General features: G+C 35.9%; 1 protein-coding gene across 1 annotated transcript in view; it reads left to right on the forward strand.

The window, feature by feature from the left end:
• Positions 1–4220: 4220 nt before the first annotated feature.
• Positions 4221–25633, forward strand: part of LOC150093629 (pyruvate dehydrogenase (acetyl-transferring) kinase isozyme 3, mitochondrial-like) — a 149807-nt gene continuing 128394 nt past the window's right edge. The window contains exon 1 of the mRNA XM_090412654.1: positions 4221–4371. Within this exon, the coding sequence (XP_090268780.1) occupies positions 4260–4371 (112 nt within the window). The 5' untranslated portion in view covers positions 4221–4259. The remainder of the gene's footprint in view (positions 4372–25633) is intronic.

Consider the following 25633-nt stretch of genomic DNA (forward strand, 5'->3'; position numbering starts at 1 on the left):
AGGGGAAAAACTTCAGCATTTGGCAAAGGATTTTCAACACAGTTGAGCATGGCATGTCCAGTTGCCTTGATACTGCCAAGCACTGATGGACCCTTGTGCGTTATTCATTCCGTGTTCTACAACAGCAGTTGCAACTTGTTGAGGAATAATCCGTTTGTGCCCTCGTCCTGGCCTCACTGCTAAAGATAGGCTATTTTCAAATCGTAAAATCATTTTTATAAGATTTGTGTGAATTAATTTGTCATTGGACCTTTTCTCTTATCCTTCAAACACCGGAATTCTCGTAGCACAATATTAGCATTGCCGCGTTGTTAATAGAAAAGCTTTACTAGCAACGCACGTTCCTGTAAGGTGGGTCCATGGGACTTCAGTCTTATCAGAATAACGCGAATCCGTTTCGGTTTTCCTTATATCCCCCAGCTCGTCAGTAGAAATAGTGAGATTATGCAAATTTCAAGCGATTCTAGCACCAAATGTCCCTTGGTGGAAGAATTTTATACTATTTTTATCTTCTGTAATTAAAAACCCCATGATCCAGAGTGTACTTATACCAAGTTTGGTTGAATGTCGTCCAATACGTTTTTCGCTACAGGACTCTGAACACCTCTTTAATTATGGCCACCCTGTATAATACGAGGGTGGCCATAACCATATATGGCCTCAACCATAGATGACAACATGACAACTCTATCGTAACGATTTTTTTTCTAAGTTGATACATCTTCCATAAGCATCGATGTCAAATTGCAACTCATTCTATCAAGTACAGTAATTTGTTTTACAGCTGTCTGAAGCAAAAGTGTTGTCTGTATCCCTTGAAATGGATAAAATTGAGTATCGTGCGGTTATAAAATTCTTTGTAAAAGAAGGTTCAAAGTCGAAAGAAATTCATTCGAAGTTCATAAAAATTTATGAGCACTCTTCTCCTTTTTTAACAATTAAGAAATGGGCTGCCGAGTTTAATTCGGCGTTTAATTCGGTCAAAGTGCGTGAAATTGCTGAGAATATAGGAATTTCAAAAGAACGTGTAGGATATATTTTTCATGAAGAATTGCAAATGAAAAAGCTTTGAGCAAGATGAGTGCAATGCTTGCCACAGCAGATCAAAAACGAACAGACAGAAGCTGGTTGTTCAGCGCCAGAGAAGACAAAGTCGGTTCCATCAGCAGCAAAAGTCATGGCATCGTGTTTTGGGATGCTAAATGCATTATGTTTATTAATTATCTTGAAAAGGGTAAAGCAATAACCGGGGAATATTATTCCGATCTTTTAACCAGACTAGACGAAAAAATTCGTGAGAAAAGACCCGGTTTGCAGAAGAAAAAAATCATCTTTCACCAGGACAATGCACGTCCACAAAGGTGTTTTGCCAGTGGGAATATTAAGGGATCTGCTCTATGAATTATTGGAACATCCACCTATTCCCCAGATTTGGCTCCCTCTGACTTCTATCTCTCCCCAATACTAGAACTATTCGTCGCTGGTCAGCGTTTTTCTTCGAATCAAGAGGTAATTGTAGTTGTAGAGGGGTATTTTGCAGATCTTACTGAGAACCACTACAGGGACGGTATACTGGCGCTGGAGCATCGATGGGATACATGTATTAGTCTTAAGGGAGATTATGTTGAAAAATAAAAATAATTTTGAAATTATGAATTCGTTTTTTCATTGTTAGGTCGAGAACTTTTCAGACCACACTCGTATATAGAAATTACTATAAAAATGCAATGTAGGTGATAGTCACTAAAAAAATTAAATGACTGCATCTGTGAGCACACACGAATACATTCAGAAAATGATTGAGACAATACATAACAATTAATTTTCTATAATATGCGTTTAAAATTAAAGTTAACATTATTTAATCCCAGTTGCTCAATCTTTTTCGAAAAGTGTAACGTGGTGTTACAAACTTTAATTCATTAGGCAATTTAATGTAACTGCTTGTTGTTAAGTGCTCAAATGATTTGTGACAAATTTTTGGTTTCACTTGGGAACTTCCAGCAAGTTCTGCTCTCAATGTAAACCATAGTCTACGTTATAAACAAAAAAAATTACAATGTTATTTCTTACATATAATATACAAATATATAGATAAAGTTTCTATCTACATAGTTAACATAGTTAACAGAATAAAATTATTCTGTTAACTATGAACCTCAACTTGTTGGTTAAAAATGTGACATGGAAGTTCCATTTCAGGAGCATTAACGGCTATTTTGTTTGCTTAGGTTTTAAATATTTATTTATTTATTTCATCCTTAGTTTGAAATTTTCCCTCTAAACACTAATCTAAGCATAAAATAATAATAGTAGGAGTCAAAAAGTCATTTGAAATGAGAATCGTTTAGAATTAAATATTTTTCATCGCACATCGCACAAAGTAGAATTATTTGGAAGTCAATCTTGTGTGACTACAATAATTCAGGAATATTATTTGTACATAATGTGGGAATCCGTTTAACTAAAGTTATAGTTTATAATAAACTCATTTCTAAGTGATTTAATATTTCTAAATGTAAATGAAAATGTCTATTGATTTTGTAACTTTTATGTAGCTTCCACTCACGAAAGATTATTAACCAATAGTGCTTCAATACCGTGGGGTAGGTAATATTTTTTATTTATTTATTTATATTTTATTTTTCATATTATTTATTTATTTTTATTTTTACATAATCTGGAAACCAGAACTGAAACTTTTTCCGATAGTCATTTCAAGACCTGAAACATTTTTTTTTTATTATTATTTATTTTTATTTTAAAAATATTTTAATTTATTTTTCACATAATCTGGAAACTCTGCGCTAGAAGCCAGGCATGGAACTTTACAAGCCGCTTCATGTCTTCAATAAACGGGACAGTGACCTTAGATATTTCTAAACATAAATAAAAAACTTCCTTATTGATTTTGTGATTTTTTTTATGTACCTCCCATCCGCTAAAAGTTGCTAACCTATAGCGCATGAATACCGTGGGTGAGTTAAAGGTGTTTTTTTTTAATATTTTTTTTCCTATTATTTATTTATTTTTATTTTTTACGTAAACTGGCAAATCGTGGTGTAGAATCCAGATATGGACTTTTTTTTTCCTCAAGTCACTTCGTATCTCCAATACGCAGTGCAGTGGTCTTAAACCGTTTATGAAAATCATCTCCCACCAAAGACATCACAAATAAACAAGGCGTCATAAACTACTAAACAACTAAGACATTGCACGTTGGAAGGGCGCCAAAACCTGACAAAATTGTACTCAACCATAAAAGCACCGCTTGTCTAAAAAAATTATATCCAACCATAGAATCACCCTTTTTCTTCTTCTTCTTGAATTTAGGAGCTGTCGAGTAATGCTTAGGCGCGACATATATCTTAACAACGGACCTGCATATAAATAATTCATTTCAGTTAACGACATAAAAAATCTTATTTCTCTCAACCCTATGCCTTTATCTGGAGGGACTCGATTTATTCCACTACGGCATTGTCTGCGGAGTAAATTTTTAGGAATTTGTAACTTTAATTATTTCGGAATAGGCACGTAATTTATCATATTTATTTAAAATTTGAGACTGAAAAATTTTCGCCTTCATATGATGATTCTTTTTAAAATTCTTCTGCTATGTACAGTACTTTAATTGCATTACATTGTCATTGTACTTAATATGCCTTGGATAATTTTTAAATAAATGTAACATTAATGCTCTGGTAACGTCACGTCTTTAGTTGTAACCCCCCCCCTCTCTCTCTCTCTCTCTCTCTGGCACTTGCCTTTAATGCATAGCATCATACATCTCCGCAAGGGGATGTGCTTTGCATTAGGGGAAAATATTAAGGAAAGTGATCGGATCTTACCCCACCTTTACCACGAGTTGCCTAAGACTTGCACTACGTGCAGGCGCAAACTTGACTTAATTGTCTGTTTGCTTAAATTAAAAAAAAAGAAAGAAAGTGAATTCCCTTCCTACCCTTCCCCATCTATTGTACAATTCTGGCAGCTGCACTTTCCTACAGAAAGTTTCCATTATACTCTCTTTTCAAGTTCTTATAACACATTTGTCAGATAACAAATACTAAGGCTCTATTTAGAGCCTTAACAAATACTTAAAAGCCTATATAGGTGGCGCTGTAGTATAATTACGTATGGAAGACTTATGACGTATTTGTGACGAATACACAACAAGTTCTAGTCGGAGATTGCTAAAAACTGAAGTAGTTCGTAGAACGATTTGTTTTCTAGTGAGTTAGGTTATAGTTGATAAAATGGGTAAAATGAAAGCTGTTTACACAGTAACCAGAGATATAGCAAAGTTACTGGATCACTATTCCCAATTTAATCCATCGCCGCTTTCCATAAAGCAGCTGTTTGATTTTGGTAAGTATCGATGAATGTAAGAAATTATTAAATGAATTAGAAGTTAAATATTTTGCAAGTGGTTAATATTGTTCACCTCGCTTCCACACACACACATATATATATATATATATATATATATTTTTTTTTTTTTTTATAAAGAATTGAATGACTAGAACCGAGATTTAAGTAAAAAGGTTTTAATATAAAAACCCGACTACTTTCGGCTTGTAACAGCCTTCATCAGGTGACATAAAAGAAAGAAAAAACACTAAACACTGAAAGTTAAAAAAAACTATGAACAACATAGAGAGTCTCTATACATAATTAGCATGAAAACGTTGTAGTTGTATTTAAAGATGTTCTTTCGTTTGTTGCATTGTTGGGAGAGTGTGTGCTTGCAGCATCACGTGAACGCCAGTACATGATTAAAGCTGAATGACTATCTGGGAGGTTGTAGCCCAAGGTTATTATTTAGATGAATGGGATTGAAGACGATTTCTCTTGATTCCACGATTTTTCTCTCTAGTTCATCATTGCAACGGAAGATGTTAGTAGATTTTTCCCAGCAGACTTTGTGACTTTGGTTTTCATCATTAGGATTAGCCGAGAAAAGGATATGACCTGATAATGCACTGGCTCGCTGTCTCTTGTAAGTAATGTCCCTCATGTGTTCTTCCATACGCAATTCGACAGATTTGTCCGTCTCCCCAAAATAAGGAATATAACAATCACACAATATTTTATATATACCAGAGTATTTGATTTGATGATGACAAGGTTTTGGGTGGCTTATTAAGAATCCAGAGGAATCATCTTCAATCCTGTTCGTCTAAATAATAACTTGCTGATTTGCAGCTGCATGTGTGTTCACAGGCTTAATGGTAATTAAAGCATAATTATGGAATAAGACAGAACCATAGCATTTGTGAGAAAATTATTGGAGTGAGTCTGTGAGAGGTGCATCAATTACCAGACTCCCCTCTTCTGGATAGCATAATCTTAAGGAGATTTTTGCTCCACCACCCAAAATGTGAGAATAATATTTTAAGATAGGGAGGATTTGTGTAGAGAGAAGAAATGTCTTGAACAGAAATGGTTGCGTTTTGGAAGTGGAGAAGGCTATTGATTGATGTGATATGTTTATGCTAGGAAAGTAAAGGTGTAAGTTTAGCATATGAAGAGCAATTAATACAGTTTTGTTTGGAGATCTGAGTATTAACAAGGTGAATAAAAGTGAGGTACCATATTTCTTGCACAAAATAAGACTGAACTATCTTGGTAGCATTGAATATAATTTTCTATATTCAATGTGCCAGTTTTGTGCAAATTGTACAAAACTGTCAAATACAATATATATATATATATATATATATATATATATATATATATATATAAAAATAAATAAATAAAAACTTATCAGTGACTTTAAAAATAAGATATATCTTACAAAACTTAAATGTTATTGGTCACAACTGGGTCTTCTTTCTTCTTCTTCTTCTTTCATCTATGTGGATGATGATGAGGTCGAATGAACTCTTTCCATGAACCTGGGAGAGTCCTAACAATTCTATCCTTCTGTCTAGTTTGGTGTCGCTTGTTGTGATTTGGTTTTCAGGTCCTCTTTATTTTGTCTATCCATCTAATTCTGGGCCATCCTTTGGATCTTTTACCTTCCATCGTTGTATTCAGGGCTTTAGATGGTAGTCTTTCTGTTCCCATTCTGGTCACATGGCCAAACCATCGCAGTCTTCTTTCTTGGATTTTGTCTATTATTGTTATTATATAACAATAATAGACAAAATTGGTTGGTTGGTTATTATATATAAGGAAACAACTAAAACAAGTTTTAGTCGTTTCCTTATTTCTTCGTTTCTTAGTCGATTCAGCAGAGATACTCCAAGTAATCTTCCTAGCCAACCCATTTCAGTAACTAATAATTTTTTCTCTTCAGCCTTTTTGAGATTCCAGCATTCACTTCCATAGAGGAGTATTGGGAGGACCATTGTTTCATAGATTCTTACTTTTTTTACTTGTTTGATGTCTCATGACTTCCATATTTTATTAAGTCGTCCAAAAGTTTGGGATGCTTGACTGATTCATCTGTTTATATTTTTTATAATTTCACCATTGTACTCAATAACTTTACCTGCTCTAGATTCTTACTATCAATTTCACTTTTCAAATTGATGCTTCTTTTTCCTGTTTGCTTAATTTTTGTTTTGTCTATATTTATGTTTAATCCAGTTTTTATACACTCCTTTATTTTATCAGAAATTTGCTGTAGATTTTCTTCTGTGCTTGTAAGTAATGCAATGTCATCTGAAAATTTTTTCCATATATTTTGATTCCAGAGTCTTCATTGTTTAAGGCCTTATTGGTTGCTTCTTCCAGTGTAAGATTGAACAGGTCTGGTGACAGATTGCATCTGTTTTACTCCGCTCTCTGTGTGTGGAACCAGTTGGTTAAGTTGTCCTCCAGTCGTACTGCACTTTCAGATTTCTCATACAGAATCTTTATTTTTCTTATGGTTTTGTTGGGAATTCCAAATTCTTCCATAGTTTTCCATAGTTCTCTTCTACGGATTGAATCAAATGCCTGACGAAAGTCTGAAATTTATGTAGCAACTTTGGTTGTACTCTAGTGTATTTTCTATTAGCTGTCTTAAGGTGAATAGTTGATCAATTGTGCTTCGCCCTGGTCTGAAATCGGCTTGTTCTTCTCCTAGTGCCAGTTCTATATATGGCTTAATTTGTTTTTGGAGTACTTTCATAAAAACCTTACTTGGAATACTGAGGAGGTTAATGCCTCTGAAATTATTACATTCTGTTTTATCTCCTTTTTTTGTATATAGGAGTTGTGACTGATTTGGTCCAATCAGTAGGCACTGCTTCATTTTTGTAGATCCTTTCAAATAATGTTTTTAATGGTTCCAAAAGTTGTTCCTTTCCTGCTTTTAAGAATTCTGCATGTATTTGATCAATGCAAGGTGCTTTCCTAGTTTTGGGTTTTTCTATGCTGTGTGCTATTATTTCTTTGTTTCCTCTTCCAATAGATATTTGTTTCCTCTTCCATTTCAGTAGCTGGAATCATAATATCCTGGGAGCTGTTTTTATTATATAAATCTTTGAAGTATTCTCCCCATCTGGCCATTTTTTTTTGTTTTACTTTCAATTAGTTGTCCCTCTTTGTTTTTGATCATTATAATTTTTGTTGTCAGTGTCTTACTAGTTTGGTCTATTTGTTCGGCGAATACTTCATGGGGAAAGCTGTTACACAGAACTGGGATAGATGGAATAAAAGACTGGAGCAGTAGGTTCAATGAGTCTGCAGTTCAACTATAAGCAGATATTGGGCAGCTGTTTTCATGTAGGTTTAGCAGAAATGGGGGAGGGAGCATAACGGATGCTAGTTCTATTGAGCAGTGGCTATAGAAATATCTGCAGAAGAATGAATATCTTCATAAAGAATAGATGAATATCTTCATCTACGTAGGAGCAGGGTCTGAAAAGAACCTTTTGAGAGAGGGGTCATCACTCAACCAAATCACACTCTTCTGAACTGCATAATGAATTTTTAGAGGTCATCCTAAAAGCAAGACCAGTATTTCAAGGTTGGGTAGATTTGAGATTTGTACGGAGTGAGCGAGCAATTGGACACAATGTATTGAGTGAAAAAAGGATAAAAGTTTTCTGGAAACTGAGAATACTATAGCAGCAACATGATTATTGCAGGCCAGACTAGGAGTAAGAGAAGAGAGAAATCTGTCTTGATTGTTACGCTGTCAAAGGTAAATCGAAAAGAACTGAAGTATTTTTTTGTAAGAAAATAAGCAAAATTATGTTTTGGGAGGTTATTGTCACTCCATTACAAATAGTGTGGAGATCATTATGTAGGACACTTATCTTAGATGACCGAGATGTTTAAGCACTACAAAGTTTTGTTACATGAGTAGGATGAGTGGAAAGTGCTATCATCAGCAACAACTGTGAACAGGATTTGAGGTCAGTGAGAGTAGATCATTTATGTATGTTAATTTGCAGCAAAGTTTTTGATGTCAAATGCTATCAAGTGCCTTGAAAATGTTAAATGTAACAACTCAGGTTTCTCCAAATGTTTCCATGGCATGTGTCTAGAGGTGGGTGATGTAGGTGAGGATATCTGCTTGAATCTTGACTGGCAAAATCTCTATTGTTCTCCATTATAGCTGATTGTTCTCCAGATGTTGAAGAAATGGGCTATTGATGGCCTTCTTCGTTACTTTTGGTAATATTGTAGTAAGAGCAATACGTTGTTAGTTGGATGGTAGACACTTATTACTGTGTGTTTTAATTGGTGGTGTATATGGACTTGCTTTCATGATCAGCTGAATATAATATTGTATAGATCAATTTTTCAAACTGCTTTAAAACTACAAAATCTGTGGACCAGAAGCCTTTTTTGGGTTGTTCAAGATTCTTCTGATGTCTTTCTTACTGGCAGAAGGAGGCTACAGATTCGATGTTCCAGGTAAAGAAGGTGATTTGCCTTTATCTATGTAGGAGTTGGATAGAAGTATGATGTCAGTAGGTTGGCCTTATCTTTTTAGGTGATGTTGCAGTGCAGTCATTAGGAAGAGGCAGCAGCATAGATAAACAAAAGCTATGCAACAGCTTTTGTGAGGGAGTAGAAGGCAGAACTGTCACAAGCACAGTGGCAAGCTTCCAACATTTAGCCTTATCGAAGTTAGATTTAATCTTTTTAATTGTAGTTTTGCAAGTATTGAGAGTTGATTCATAGGCTATAAATGAAGCTGGAGTTTTTGTCTCTAGTAACTTATAATGAGCTGTTTTCTTTTCTTTGACTGACTTGGCACACTTTTTGGAAAACCATGGCTTGGATACAAGATGGAAATTTTGAACAGAGTGAGGATTAAAAATCTTAGTTCTGACCTGGATAAATTCTGTGACAAGATCACAACAATTTTCTGGATGTGAAGAATGGAAAAGGGGAGTCACTGAGATGACTTTCCTCTCCTTTCAATGCACTAGAACAACTTAGTGTTGTAGTGCCAAACTAATATGAGCTGTGAATTCAAAAAAGAGAACCAGTTAGAATTGTGGGCATTAGTCTTGCCATGGGCTGGATTTTATGGAATGAAGCTTCACTGATAAGAAGTTAGAGGTCAGAATAATAGAAACTGCAGATGAATGAAGCAGGGAAATCTTAATCCACAGAAGGTTAACAAAGAAGATTCGAGATTAGGCATTCTCTTGCAAGGAATATAAGATCACAAAAATGGTACAAGTATTATATACTTGAGGCAGAAATAATCATATAGGATGTAGTTTTGTCAGAAGGCAGACAGTGATTATTTTTGTGATAGATTTGGGATTTAATCTAAAAGCAGATCAGGTTTGGATTTTTGTAGGTGATGATGTGTGACATTTATGTGGTGTTTATACCACCAATGTTAATCAAGTAAATGTAAAAGAAATTTTTTTTTAAGAGGTTTGTTATTTAACTCCAATAACACTACAATTTCAAGTTTACTTTCATGCTGATATTACAGAGGTGAAGAAAAAAAGAGCAGAGGAACATTAATTGAGGGAAGATACTCTTAGGTATTTGCTCATACAGAGAGCTTTTAGATTCCATGCCATAACATGGTCGCAACAGCGTTTCTTGCCTCTCCATAGTCATCATCAAATTCCTGATATATACCCTCAAGGGGAGTATAGGATACACTACTACTACATGAAAAATTTACATCATTACTAACTTCCTATCTACAATTTTTACTGTATCAATCCACCTATATCTTGATCTTCCTCTGGGTCGTTTTCCTGAGAGAACACTTGTTTTGCTAATCCTTCCTCTCCCATTCTGCTTAAGTGACCATACCAACTGAGATTAGCTCTGCTAACACATTCCTGGATGCTGACATATCAAGTTCTTTCCTAATATCCTCGTTTTTAATATGATATTGCCATTGATGCCATCTGTTCATGCCTCTAATCTTTCTCAGGACTCTCATATCTGCGGTCTCCAGTCTTTGGTCAAGTGTTTTACTTCTAACCAAGCTCTCAGATCCATAAGTTAAAATTGGTTTAAGCACTGTCTTGTATATAGCTAATTTAGTGTTTTGGCTAATTTCTTTCTTATTCCATATAAGTTTATTCGGTTGACTTTCTACCATACCAGCTTCGTTGATTCTGTTGTCTATTTTTATATTTAACTTACCATCTTTACTAAAAATCGTGATTAAGTAGCTGAAATGTTTTACTTGTTCTATAAGTCACAATGCAGTTGATATTTTCAATGTTTCTGCCTTTTTTTTTTTTTTTTTTCAATGTTTCTGCCTCTCCATAGTCAATTAACATTAATACCATAGTATGGACTCCTGGATAAGAGGTTGAATAGATCGTGGAAACTGGTTAGGGCACATTTGCATGAAATCAACATAGGAAAAGTTAAGGAAAATAAAGATGCTAGTATAGGAAATGATCAGATGCCTGAAGAGTATAAAATGCAAGCTAGAAAAGTAATAAGCATGATAAGGAAGAATAAAATATGCAGTATGAGAGGACATTGTCCAGTTTTGAGCTAGTATAAATCAAAGGGAGTTTTTATTAATTTGCAATATCAGAAACTCAGTAAGGAGGCTTGTGCACATCAATAACATCAAGACTTATATACCAGCAATGGCTAATCTACTGGTAGGGCCTCTCTAGCTGGACAGATTCAGAGGTAGGCACCAGACTAAGAGAAAAACCATGGTCCTCCAGATTGGGGGTTGTGTGCACAGCTGGTTACCAAGTAAAAAAATTTCTGTAACTTACTACTCGCACTTCAACTGAAAATTCATTGCAAAGAAACAATGCAAAATGACTAAGAAAGGATAAAGGTAAATGATTAAGAATCTTGAACATTTTAAAAGTAATCATATGGATTGTACAAAGCATAATGACAAAAGCATTAAAATTAGTAAAATAACTAAAAAACTAAAAATATTAATATAGTCATAACAGAAACAAAAGATGGTTTTATTATGTTATGTAGTGGAGTTGACCAATATATCAAAGCTTCTAGTGGAGTAGCCATTTTAATCAATAATAAATGGAAAAATAGAATATGAAAGTACAATTTTGTAAATGATCAAATTACGATAAATTAAAAACAAATAGAAGGTACTTAAATATCATAGGAGTATATATCCTTGAACAAGGTGGAAAAAAGGATTCTGAATAATTTCATGAGGAACTACAAAAACAGTTAAATAAATGTAATAAAAAATCACTATATATTAATAGCAGGAGATTTTAATGCTGAAGTTAGAAATAAACCAATCCTAAATGTCTTAGGAAAATATGGAGAAATTTGCATGAATAACAATGATCAAGAACTATTAGACTTCCTTATTTTCATAATTTTAAGATAATTAACTGTATTTTAAAAGAAAAAAGAAAAAAAAGAAGATAAATAAATATACTTGAAATGGCAGAGGAACAAGATCTATAATTGATTATATCATTGCTAATCAGAAACTAGCTCCATGTGTATATGTTTATAGAGAAAATGAAATTTTTTCAAATCATTATTTAGTAGTTTAGAAATGCTAAAAAAAAAAAAGGGAAAAAAAATAGAACAAGTATACAAAGTACATCTGGCACAAGAAGAAAGCATTAGAATTCTATATCAATCACAGTTAACAGATTACCTAAAAGAAACCAAAATCACTGAAGATATAGAAGAATCATCAACAAATTCCTGACATGTTACCCTCAAGGTGTGTACAGGATATGATAGTACTACATGAAAAACTTACATCACCACTAACTTCCTACCTACAATTTTCTTCCAAATCAATCTTTCACCTGTAAAGATTGATTTGGAAGAAAATTCCAACTCCAACATTATCAGATCTTATATTTCTGTCGTCTAAGGCACTTTTTACTTTATCAATCCATATATCTTGGTCTTCCTATGGGTCTTTTTCTTGCTAACCTGGCAGGGAACATTTGTTTTGCTAACCTTTCTTCTCCTATTCTGTTTAAGTGAATATACCACCTGAGAATAGCTCTGCTAACAATGTCAAGTTCTTTCCTAATATCCTAGTTTTTAATATGATATTGCCATTGCTGCCATCTGTTCACATCCATAATCTTTCTCAGGACTCTCATATCTGCGGTCTCTAGTCTTTGATCAAATGTTTTATTTCTAACCCAGCTCTCAGATCCATAAGTTAAATTGGCTTGAACATTGTCTTGTATACATCTAATTTAGTGTTTTGACTGATTTCTCTCTTATTCCATATAAATTTATTCAGTTGACTTCCTACCATACCAGCTTTGTTGATTCTGTTGTCTGTTTCATGTTCAATTTACCGTCTTCACTAAAAATCGTGCATAAGTAGCTGAAATATTTTACTTGTTCTACAGGTTCTCCATTCAGAATGCAGTTGATTATTTTCATTGTCTTTGTCTTGTTATTGCTGACCTTCATTCCATATCTATTACAACAGTTATTCAATTTAATCAGAGAATCTTGCAGATTTATTTAGAAGAATAACATCATCCGCATGAAGAAAAGAGCTTCATAATGTACATCCTTATCTGACACCCTTAAACCATCTTCCTGTACTTCCTTCAATTCTAACTGCTGACTTACAACTCAAATAAAAACTAATTATTGCTTCATATATAATGCCCCATCGACACCATACAGCTGTAGTGTTTTGAAGAGCTTCTCCCTTGGCACCTTGTCAAAACTTAAATATAGATCTTTGTTATATTCCCATGATTTCTCATGGGATTATTAATATTGCAGATTTTATAGATTTTATTTGTCTTAAAGTGAAAATCTGATCCAGACAGCCTCGATTTGGCCTGAATCCAGCTTATTCTTCACCAAGCTTCCCTTTTACAATCCTTCTCAACTGTTTCTCAAGTATACTTGCATAAATTTTACCAGGAACACTCAGTAGGGAAATCTCTATAATTCTCACATTAAGCTTTATTTCCTTTTATATATATATATGGGTATTATGAGATCTCTATTCCAATCATCTGGAATTTGTTCCACTGTTCAAGCCTTTTGAACTATGCAGTGCAGCCACTGTAAGACTTTTATACCTCCATACTTGAGCATTTCTGGTTGAATATCATCTACTCCAGCTGCCTTTCCACATATCAGGCTTTTGATGGCTTTTTCTACTTCAAGTATGGATATATATTCCTGTTTGCATGCCTGTTGAGTGTTTTTTTTACCGCTGTGCTGTCACTGATTGTTTCATCAAGCAATTTTTCAAAGTAATTACTCCATACATCAAGAATATCCTATTTTCCAGTTTTCATGTCACCTTTATCATTGCAAATTCCTTTTACAGCACTCTTTCCCTCCATTTCTGAGTTTTTTTGACAACCTCCAGAATATCTTGCCACCTTTTGATCTTTATTTTCTGTGTTCTTACCGAAGTCTTCCCATGACTTTTGTTTAGCTTGTTTTACACACTGTTTAGCTTTCTTACATTTGTCTCTGTATTTGCTAAGAGCACAAGCTGACTTATTTGCCACGAACTGTTGATATGCCTTCTTCTTTACCTTCACTCCCTCTTTAACTTCATGTGTACACCATGGGTTCTGATTTTTCTATCCTTGCAGATAACCTCACAACATGCCTCTCTGGCTGAATTAATATTTTCTTCAGGATTTGCCACTGAATCTCCAAGGTTTGGTTCCTGTTCTCAAACTCTTCCATTTTTTCTTGAATAATGTTTGTGTATATTAGTGTATAGTTTACATCTGAGAGCTGCTCAATTTTAATTTGCTTTAAAACTTTCTTACATGCTCTTTTTTCCAATATGAAATTCAATTTTATCCTTCTCAAGACTATATGGTGATCACTTCCTGTTTCAATTCCTCTGTACACTTTTATAACATAGCCAATGAGACAATTCTTATTCCTTGTGTCTTCTCTCCATGTGAATTTGTGTATATTTTTATGTTGGAACATGGTGTTAGTAATAACCAGTCTACATCCTGAGCAGAAATCCAACAAATATTTGCTATTATTATTAGCTTTGCTCTTTTCTTCAAATTTTCTCAAAATATTTTTTGTATGTTTGAGAATCATTTCTTACTCTGCTATTTGGATCCTCAACAAGGACCAACCTTTCATTTTTCATTGCGTCAGTTGCTTTCTCTAAGCCTAAAAAAATTCCTCCACTTCTACCTTAGTAGAACCTTCTGTGGGATCATAGGAACAAATAAGTCCCATTGTCCAGTTCCCCAATTCTGATATTTTCCCACATCACTCTACTTGATATTACCTGCCATTCAAGAAGATTAGCCTCCTATTTTGTGTTCAATGCTATAGCTACTCCTTCTTTTCCTTGATTGTCATTGCCTGAATATAACATTTTTTATTTATTTCTCAGAAAGATCTCACCAGTGTTTGTCTTTTTTGTTTCGGTCATCCCTATTATGTCGATCTGGTACTTATGCAATTCCTCAGCTAGCTTCATTTCTTTGCCATTCAGGCATGTTGTTGATAGTACTGATTTTGAACTCTGGCAATGTTGAGTTGGTGTTTTAGAATTTGTTTCAGTAGCTGAGTTTTTGCTGTTTGCCCTGGTTCCCTGGCGAAAATAATGGGGGATGTCCAATTATTTAATCGAGCGATGTCCCAGTTGGCATGAAATTCTCTCATGTTGTACCATCATTTTATATTGTGGTTTAAGCCAATAAGAATACAATTAGGTCAGCTAAATCCCAAATTGCCAGCCAATTCTTGTTCGTTCGGAATCCAGGAAGATGCCTAACAGGGTGCACCACGAGAACGTGAGAATTGGACATTAAGTCAGAAATCTTTGTCTGTTCTCTGCATTCCTTTAATTGCTAATTGAAAATGCAATAAAAAAAAATATCATACAAATCATTCCTTCCGAAACACCAAGAACATAGAAGAAATAGCTAAAACTATAGTATAGAAAGCTCACAGAGATTCTTGGGGTAGATTACTAATAAAATTGAAGACATACCCTACAAAATATTAGGAAACTTAAACAATGAAGACAGAAATACAGCACAGCTCAACATAATAGAAGAGAAGCAATGGATAGAACATAAGAATTTATGGTATGGTCCAAATTTAATAACAGAAAATAGCAGTGAAGAATCAGTGCTGATTTAGAACCAATTAGATTAGAACTAAAAGGAGCAGTAAAGGTATCAAATAATAGAAAATCAACTATTAGATAGCATAAATACCAGAGCTTTGAAAATATGTTTGAGAATATTTACATTGCAGATTCTTAATAATAAATAACTGTTGGAGGAAACGTGAGGTTCAGTCAGATTGGTCAAAAGCTAAGATTATATCTATATCAGCACTGATTTAAGAATAATAGCAAAATCCTGAATAAAAATACTTTAAAATATTGCAGACAGTCTGCTCTCTGTTGAACAAAATGGTTTCAGACATGGAAGATTGTGTACAGAGAATATTTTTTTTATAAAAAATTATTAAAAAAAAAAAAGATGAATTTAATTTAGAGACTCATCTGACTTTTATAGATTATGAGAAAGCTTTTGATAAAATATGCAGAGAAAAATTATGGAATATAATGAAAAAACAAGGCTATCCATTACATTTGATACAAGCTATACAAAGTTTATAATAAAGATACAAAAGTACAGTTACAGTTTGTAATGAATTAACCATGGTGTTAGACAGGGATGTAACTTATCTCCAACTCTATTATATATACAGTATCTTGATCAGATTATTATAGTATTGAAAACAGTAAAACAAGGTATCCAGTTAACCAGAAAAACTTATCAATACAATGCTGTATGCAGATTATTATTATTATTATTTCCCAAGACCTCATGGAGTCAAAGACTCATCTGGGAGGTCCTTTTATCTCTCACACACACACACACACACACACACACACACACACACACACACACACACACACACACACACACACACACACACACACACACACACATCTCATCATACCGTGTCTTAAACACACTCAAACTCCTTGCAGACACCACACTCTCGGGCAAGGCATTCCAATCATTCACAACTCTGCACGAAAAAAACTGCCTCTCACTCCCCTACTCATCATCATCAAATTCCTGCATTTACCCTCAAGGGGTGTACAGGATATGACAGTACTACATGAAAAAATTACATCATTACTAACTTCCTATCTACAATTTTCCTCCAAATCAGTCTGTTACTTGTCAAGACTCCAACATTATCAGATCTTATATTTCTATCGTCTAAGGCACTTTGTACCGTATTAATCCACCTATATCTTGGTCTTCCTCTGGGTCGTTTTCCTGCCAACCTGGCAGAGAACACTTGTTTTGCTAATCTTTCCTCTCCCATTCTATTTAAGTGACCATACCATCTGAGATTAGCTCTGCTAACGCATTCCTGGATGCTGACAATGTCAAGTTCTTTCCTAATATCCTCATTTTTAATATGATATTGCCATTGATGCCATCTGTTCACGCCTCTAATCTTTCTCAGGACTCTCATATCTGCGGTCTCTAGTCTTTGGTCAAGTGTTTTACTTCTGACCCAGCTCTCAGATCCATAAGTTAAAATTGGTTTGAACACAGTCTTGTATACAGCTAATTTAGTGTTCCGACTAATTTCTTTCTTATTCCATATGAATTTATTCAATTGACTTCCCACGATACCAGCTTTGCTGATTCTGTTGTCTATTTCTATATTTAGTTTACCATCTTCAGTAAAAATTGTGCCTAAGTAGCTGAAATGTTTTACTTGTTCCACAGGTTCTCCATTCACAACACAGTTGACATTTCAATGATTCTGCCTATTTTCATTGTCTTTGTCTTTTTATTGCTGACCTTCATACCATATCTATTACAACAGCTATTCAATTTAGTCAGAGAATCTTGCAGACTTGTAGCGGATTTATTTAGAAGTATAACATCATCCACATAAAGCAAAGAGCTGACATTAACATCTCCAATTTTGATATCAGGTTTAATACCACATTCCTTCATAATGTGATCCATATAGATAATGAATAACAGAGGGGATAATGTACATCCTTGTCTCACACCAGATTTAACATTAAACCATCTTCCTGTACTTCCTTCAATTCTAACTGCTGACTCACAACTCAAATAAAGACTAAGTATTGCTTGATATAATGCCCCATTGACACCATATAACTGCAGCGTATTGAATAGCTTCTCTCTTGGCACCTTGTCATATGCCTTTTCCAAATCGACAAAACTTAAATACAGATCTTTGTTATATTCCCATGCTTTCTCGACTATTTGTCGTAAAGTGAAGATCTGATCCTGACAGCCTCTATTTGGCCTGAATCCAGCTTGTTCTTCACCAAGCTTTTCTTCCACAATTCTTCTCAACCGTTTCTCAAGTATACTTGCATAGATCTTGCCAGGAACACTCAGTAGGGAAATACCTCTGTAATTCTCACATTCAGTTTTATTTCCCTTTTTATATATGGGTACTATGAGAGCTCTACTCCAATCATCGGGAATTCGTCCCTCTGTTCAGGCTTTCTGAACTATGCAGTGCAGCCACTGTAAGACTCTTATACCACCATACTTCAGCATTTCTGGTCGAATATCATCTACTCCTGCTGCCTTTCCACATTTCAAGCCTTTGATGGCTTTTTCTACTTCAAGTATGGATATGTATTCCTGACTCATGCCTGGTCAGTGTTTTTTATTACTGTGCTGTCATCACTGCTTGTTTCATTTAGCAGTTTTTCAAAGTAATTACTCCATACTTCAAGGATATCTTTTTCTCCTGTTTTCATTTCACCTTTATCATCTCTAATTCCTTTTACAGCACTCTTTCCTCCATTCCTAAGCTTCTTCAACAACCTCCAGAATATTTTGCCACCTTCTTGATATTTATTTTCTATATTCTTGCCAAAGTCCTCCCATGACTTTTGTTTAGCTAGTTTTACACACTGTTTAGCTTTCTTACATTTGTCTCTGTATTCTGTAAGAGTAAAAGCTGACTTATTTGCCAGGAACTTTTGATATGCTTTCTTCTTTTCCTTCACTGCCTCTTTAACTTCCTGTGTCCACCAGGGAGTTCTGATTTTTTTATCCTTGCACACAACCTCACCACATGCCTCTCTGGCAGAATCAATCAATGTTTCCTTCAGAGTTTGCCACTGAATCTCCAAGGTTTGATTCCTGTTCTCAAACTCTTTCATTTTCTTTTCAATAATATTTCTGTATTTTAGTCTACAGTTCACATCTGAGAGCTGTTCAACTTTTATTCGCTTTAAAACTTTCTTACATGTTATTCTTTTCAATATGAAATTCAATTTTATCCTGCTCAAGACTAAATAGTGATCACTTCCAATTTCAAATCCTCTGTACACTCTGGTGTCCTGCACCAGGGAGAAAACATCACTATCAACAATAACATAGTCAATGAGACTTTTCTTATTCCTAGCCTCTTCTCTCCATGTGAATTTGTGCACATTTTTATGTTGGAACATGGTGTTAGTAATAACCAGTCCATGTCCTGAGCAGAAATCCAACAGATATTTGCCATTATTATTAGCTTTGCTCTTTTCTCCAAATTTTCCCAAAATATTTTTGTATGTCTCACAATCATTTTCTACTCTACTATTTAGATCCCCAACAAGGACCAACTTTTCCTTTTTCATTGTGTCAGTTGCTTTTTCTAAAGCCTCAAAAAAATTCCTCCACTTCTACCTTAGTAGAACCTTCTGTGGGACCATAGGCACAAATAAGTCTCATTGTCCAGTTCCCCATTCTCATATTTGCCCACATTACTCTACTTGAGACTGCCTGCCATTCCAGAAGATTAGCCTCGTATTTTGTGTTGAATACTATGGCTACTCCTTCTTTTCCTTGATTGTCATTGCCTGAATATAACATTTTGTATTTATTGCTCAGAAAGATCTCACCAGTTTTGGTCTTTTTTGTTTCAGTCACCCCTATTATGTCGATCTGGTACTTATCTAACTCTTCAGCTAGCTCCATTTCTTTGCCATTCAGGCTTCTTACGTTGATAGTACCGATCTTTAACTCTGGTGATGTTGAGTTGGGGTTTGTTTTCAGATTTGTTCCAGTAGCTGACTTTTCGCTGTTCGCCCTGGTTCCCTGGCGAAAACAACGGGGGCCTTGTTTAACCGGGCGACGCCCCAGCCGGCATGAAATTTTGTCATGTTGTACCATCATTTTTTTATTTTGGTTTAACCAATAAGAATACAATTTGGTCGGCTAAATCCCAAATTGCCAGCCCATCCTCGTTCGTTCAGTATCAAAGTAGATACCCAACAGGGTGCACCACGAGAAGGTGAGGATTGGACATTAGGTCAGAAGCCCTGGTCGGTTCTCCGCATTCCTTTAAAGGCTATGTGGAGGTCTCCTCTCAGTTATACAGCTTTGACCCTTAAGCACCCCCTCCCCTACTCACACCCTCTTTATACAGTTTCCAGGGATGACCTCTGGTTCTCCCCTGATTTCGCACTATTCTCTGTAGAACTTCTCCACCATTGATCTTATAACAACCCCTTACCAACTTGTAGGTCTCTATCTTATCTCCCCTCTTCCTTCTCTCCACCAGACTCTGCAAATTACATCTTCTCAGTCTTTCCTCAAACTCAACATTCCAGAGGTCAGAAACTACCTTAGTCAGTCGCCTTTGGACCCTTTCCAACATCTCTTCATCCTTCTGAAAACCCGGTGACCAAATCTGGGCACAATAGTCCATGTGTGGCCTAATCAAAGCCTTATACAATGGAACAAGAATCTCCTTACTTCTACATGTCAGTGTCCTCTGCATCATTCCCAGAAGTCTTTGTGTTGTCTTCACAATTTTGGCGATGTGTCCCCTAAATTTTGGATCCTTATCCACTATCACCCCCAGATCTTTTATTTCCTCTACCTCCAACAGTATAGTCTCACCAAGCATAAATTCTGCATCCCATCTTTGTTTTCCAAATTTTAAAACCTTACATTTTGCAACATTGAACTCACATCCCCATTTGTGTGCCCAATCGCTCAATTTATTCAAGTCTTCTTGCAAGGCCACAACATCTTCACTGCTCTTTATGGTTCGTCCCAACTTTGCATCATCTGCAAACAACTGAATATCTCCATCCAAATCTTCGCCAATATCATCAATATACAAGTTAAATAGTAATGGCCCTAAAACAGACCCCTGAGGCACTCCACTAGTGACTTTCCTTTTCCTGGATATCGCACCCCCATACACAACTTGTTGATACCTATCAGATAGCCAGTCTCCAATCCAATGCACTAATCTAATATCCAACCCCATCTGCTCTAGTTTGACTGTCAACTTATCATGAGGTACTCTATCAAAAGCCTTTGTGAAATCCAAGTATATTACTGTATATCCTTCTCCTCTGTCCAAGGAAGCAGTCACTTTATTGTAATAAGTAGATTACTAAAACATGACCTCCCTTTAGCAAATCCATGCTGTTCATCAAAGATTATACCATTATTGTCAACCCAATTCTGGATCCTAGTTCTCACAAACTTCTCTAACAACTTAACCACAACACCTGACAAAGAGACAGGCCTATAGTTTGATGCTTGAGTTCGATCACCTGCTTTATGAAGTGGCACAATCTTGCTCTCCTTCCACTCTTTAGGAACTTGACCAAGTGTAAGACTCGTATTAAAAAACTATGTCAAGGCAGGTGTCAACTCTTTGGCACATTCCTTCAGAATACACGGTGATGTATTATCAAATCCCACAGCCTTATTTACATCTAGTTTACTCAACTCCCCAAACACCTCTTGCTCACTTACAGTCAGTCTCTCCTCCCCATCATCAACTGCTCTCAATCTCTCTGTGAAGTCACATTCACAAGATTGAAAGATCTTTATGAACTGCTCATTGAGTATCTCCACCACACATTCTGCAACAGCTGTCTTTATACCATTTCCTCCAATCATTATCATCTTTCCATAATCATTCTTTCTTTTGCTGGCTACCTATTGAAAGAACTCCCTAGGATTCTTTTTGGCTTCATTAGCTAACTGCTGTTCATAGCTCTCTATAGCTACTCTCACCAACCAAGTCACCCTCCTTGCCTGGTCTTTGTAGACCTCATGAAATTGGTTACTTCCACTTCTCTTATGCTGCCTCCACAATGTCCTTTTTCTCTGTATTGCATGCTTAATCTCTTTATTCATCTATCTCACACCTACCTTATTTAACCTTCTCACCCTTGGAATACATTTAGACATTGCATCTACTAAATAGTTTTTGAAAATCCCCCAAGCTGCATTGATCTCTTTTCCAGCTAACTCCTCATTCCATGCTACACCTGCAAGCTGTCTCCTGAGCTCTTCATAATCACCCTCCTTGTAGTTCCACATATACCCTTTTTTCACAGGGGTCCTTGCACTACTGGCAACCACCCAGGTAATCACCTCATGGTCACTTTCACCAGTTGGTGGATGACTATATTACAAGACAATCAAGACCTTCAAAAATCAGTTTATGAATTAAACAAAATAAGCCAACAATGCAGTCTTAAAGATAGAGATGAAAAAATAAAGAAATTTCAGAAAATCTGTAGAATAATTAAAAGGATAAATGAATACCGAATTAAAAAAACAAGACAAGAAACCCGACTAAAATTTTATAAAGCAATGGCTACTTCATCATCAAATTCCTGCCATGTACCCTCAAGGGGTGTACAGGATATGATAGTACTACATGAAAAAAATTACATCATTATGTAATTTTTTTCATGTAGTACTATCATATCCTGTTATTACTCATGTAGTATTATCATATCCTGATATTACTCATAATCCTTCCCAGCAGTGAAGCTGGGAAGGATTATGAGTAATAGTGCAGATGTGGTAGCCTTGCAAGAGGATTTAAATAAGCTAGATAGATGGGCAAATGAATGGGGGTGTCAGTTTAATGCAGCAAAATGTAAGGTCTTGAGGTTTGGGAAACATCGATGGGATGCTGCATACTCTATGGGAGGAGTTATACTGGAGGAAGTAGGGGAGACAAGAGATCTGGGGTTGATGATTGGTAGAAACCTGAAGTTTAGGGGACATATTGCAAAGGTGGTGAAGGTAATACAGAGGATTGCTGCTATTATGAGAAGGACACCGACCTGCAGAGATAAGAGGGTTATCATTCCGTTGTATAAGTCTCTGATCAGACCACACTTGGACTATTGTTCTCAGATTTGGTCCCCAGGATTTGAAGGGGATAAATTAACTGTGGAAAGGATACAAAGACGGATGACAAAGATGGTTTCAGGACTATACAATGATAGTTATGAGGATTGGCTGAGAGAATGTGGACTGCAGAGTTTGGTGGATAGAAGAAGGAGAGGTGATATGATTGAGACTTTTAAACTGTTGAGAGGTGGTTACAGGGTTGACATTGGGGAGTTCTTTTGCTTGGTTGATCAGCGGGAAGGAGTGATGACAAGAGGCCATCCCTGGAAGTTACGAAAGGAAACTGTGAGCAAGAGGGTAAGGAGTGGTTTCTTTGTGTGGAGGGTGGTTGAGCCGTGGAATGCATTGCCTGATGGAGTGGTGGGAGCGAGAACGGTCAGTGAGTTTAAAGAGTGGTATGATAGACTTTGTGTTTCTCAGGGGGGGCCCCCCTCGATGAGTCTTGACAGACTTTATGTCTTAGGAAGGACCTCCCTCGATGAATCTTTTGACTCCTTGGAGGCCTGAATAATAATAATAATATGGTATAGTTCTGTTTATTTAATTCCTAATAAGGTTTACAACATGTTCCCCTAAAACATCTAATTTCACATTCCCATTTTTCTTTGAAACATCACTGCATTTGTATATGTGTGCACATAAGCAAATATTATTATCATCCTTAGCAAAAATCTGGCAAATACTTATCATTGACCACCATGGGATCAAATACAAGTAACTCTCGTTATACATGATTTCATTATCTGCAGTTTCATTTTTATGGTACATAAGGACTATCACTATTTTCCTATCTAAAGTGTGGAAGCTTCTGCACATGTGCCTTCCCCCCCACCTCTTCTGTGTTCAGTGGCTCAATGTTTATTTTGTCTCTACTATGTTATTGCTCTATGTAGTATATGTCTTTATCTGTAAACACCTGTCCATTTGAGCAAAATGTCTGTCAAGAAAAAAAAAAAAAAACGCTGGAAAATAAGAGCAAAAAGAAGAATGTGAATAATGGCCAAGAAAAGGCCTAAGAAAACTCATTCTTTAGCAGCGAAGTCAAAAGTTCTGAATCAGTTTGATAGAGATGAACGTAATATTGATGTCAGAGGATCACAGGATTGAGTGATCCTACAGTGATAATTGTTGATACAATTTGCTAGAGTGCTCAATCATCCACAAATCTCAGCATGACCAGCCTAATGAAATCTCGATGTCATGCAATTGAGAAAATGAAAAGGATGCTGGCTATATGGATCAAACATCAGAACCAGCAGAATCTGCCTTTGTCTCGGGTGGTCATACGAAAGAATGCAAAAGATTTGTATGACTTGACGAAAAATTAAAAGCAACCGACACCTTTTGCTGCAAGTTTTTGGTGGTTCAAGATAAGAGTTGCTATGCATTCCACAATCTCAACATGACTGGTGAGGCTAGAGCTGCAGATCATGTTGCTGCTGCTGAGAATTCATGAATTTATCTTCAAAGCAAAGATAGCAGAAGGAGGTCGCACACTGAGAGGCTATAATCAGAAGTTAAACTGCAAGTCTGGTTATAATCAGAAGTTAAACTGCAAGTCTCAAGAGAGAAAAAGTAGCCTTTAGCCTCCTAAGAGTCTTCAACTTGAGCATGGCAGATAAAAAAAGATGTGTTATGATGTATTAATCGTAACAGTAAAGAACTACTTTAATAGTTATGTTTTATAGTCACTGACTATATTGTTTACTACTGTATTGCCTTAATATGTATGAAAAAAGTGCATTTTCAATTAAATTAACCTTGAAAGTATCTCATTTTATGCATTTTCAACATACTTGGTGATTCTTGAGGATGCAATCCCTGTGTATAATGAGAATTACCTGTACTTGTTGTGGGAGGATCGTTGTTTCACGTGCATGCATCAAACCATGCTTTTAACTTATTTGCTCTTTCTGCAGTATACCTCCTTCAGAAAGTGCATTCTGCTCTCTCTACACACACACACACAAAGCCTCTTACTCCCTTGCTCATACCCTTATATAGCTTCCAGGATGGTCTCTTATTTTTCCCCTGTCTTCCTCCATTTTGTGTAATGTATCATATCCCTTCCCCCTATCCATGAACTTGCAAATTTCATTCCCTCCCAATCTTTCTTTCTACACAACATTCTCGAGACTGTAAACTAACTTAATGAGTCGTCTGGAATCTTTCTTGAAAATCAGTGACCAAATCTCTGCACAGTATAATACGCTGTTTGGAAAGAAGTCAACAGACACACCTCCATGGGCAAGGTGCATCGTATGTAATGAGTCATATGTTTGTAGTCAGTATAAATTGGAGGAATATGATGCTGCCAAATCACTGCAACTGTGTCCAGGTGATATGGCTGAAAGAGTTTGAAAGAGGTGTTGTGATAGAATGCTATGTTGCAGGCCTGTCTGTTCAGTAAATTGGGACATCTCAGGTCAACAATCAGCTGCAGTGTACTGAGATGGAAGTGCACCACAATTGCTGTAGGATGCTATGAAGGATAATATGTAAAAACTGCATTTGTTGGTGGACACGTTGAATGCAGAATTTCAGGCATCTGCTGGAACAAATCTACACAAAAATATTCAGAACCAAGGCTCAACATGGATTTCCATGGTAGGACTGCAGTATGCAAGCCTCACATTACCTAAACCAACATGCTGCGTCGTCTTCAGTGATACAAAACATGTACAGTGGGACCTGAAAGCTTGGAACACTGTTATGGAATGACAAATCATGCTACATCCTCTACTGAGCAGATGGACAAGTGTGGCAGATACCCGGCAAACATCTCTTACTTGAATGCGTACCCAAACTATGAAATTCGGAAGTGGTGGTGGTGTTATAGTATGGTCCTGTTTTTCCTGGTTTGGCTTCAGACCTATGTTTGTGGTACCACATCTGAAGAATGCAATACTTTCTACTTTGTGGCATTTCTATGAAACTGACCATTGTCTCTTTCAGCAAGACTATGCACCATGTCATAAGGTTGCTGCTGTAAGTGCATGGTTTGTGGATATGAATTTCACCACACCACACTTGACTGGCTCCCACAGAGCCCT

This window comes from Typopeltis vanoorti, chromosome 23, assembly GCF_054136105.1.
Source record: "Typopeltis vanoorti isolate ZY-2024b chromosome 23, IOZ_Tvanoo_1.0, whole genome shotgun sequence".
Classification (NCBI taxonomy): Eukaryota; Metazoa; Arthropoda; class Arachnida; order Uropygi; family Thelyphonidae; genus Typopeltis; species Typopeltis vanoorti.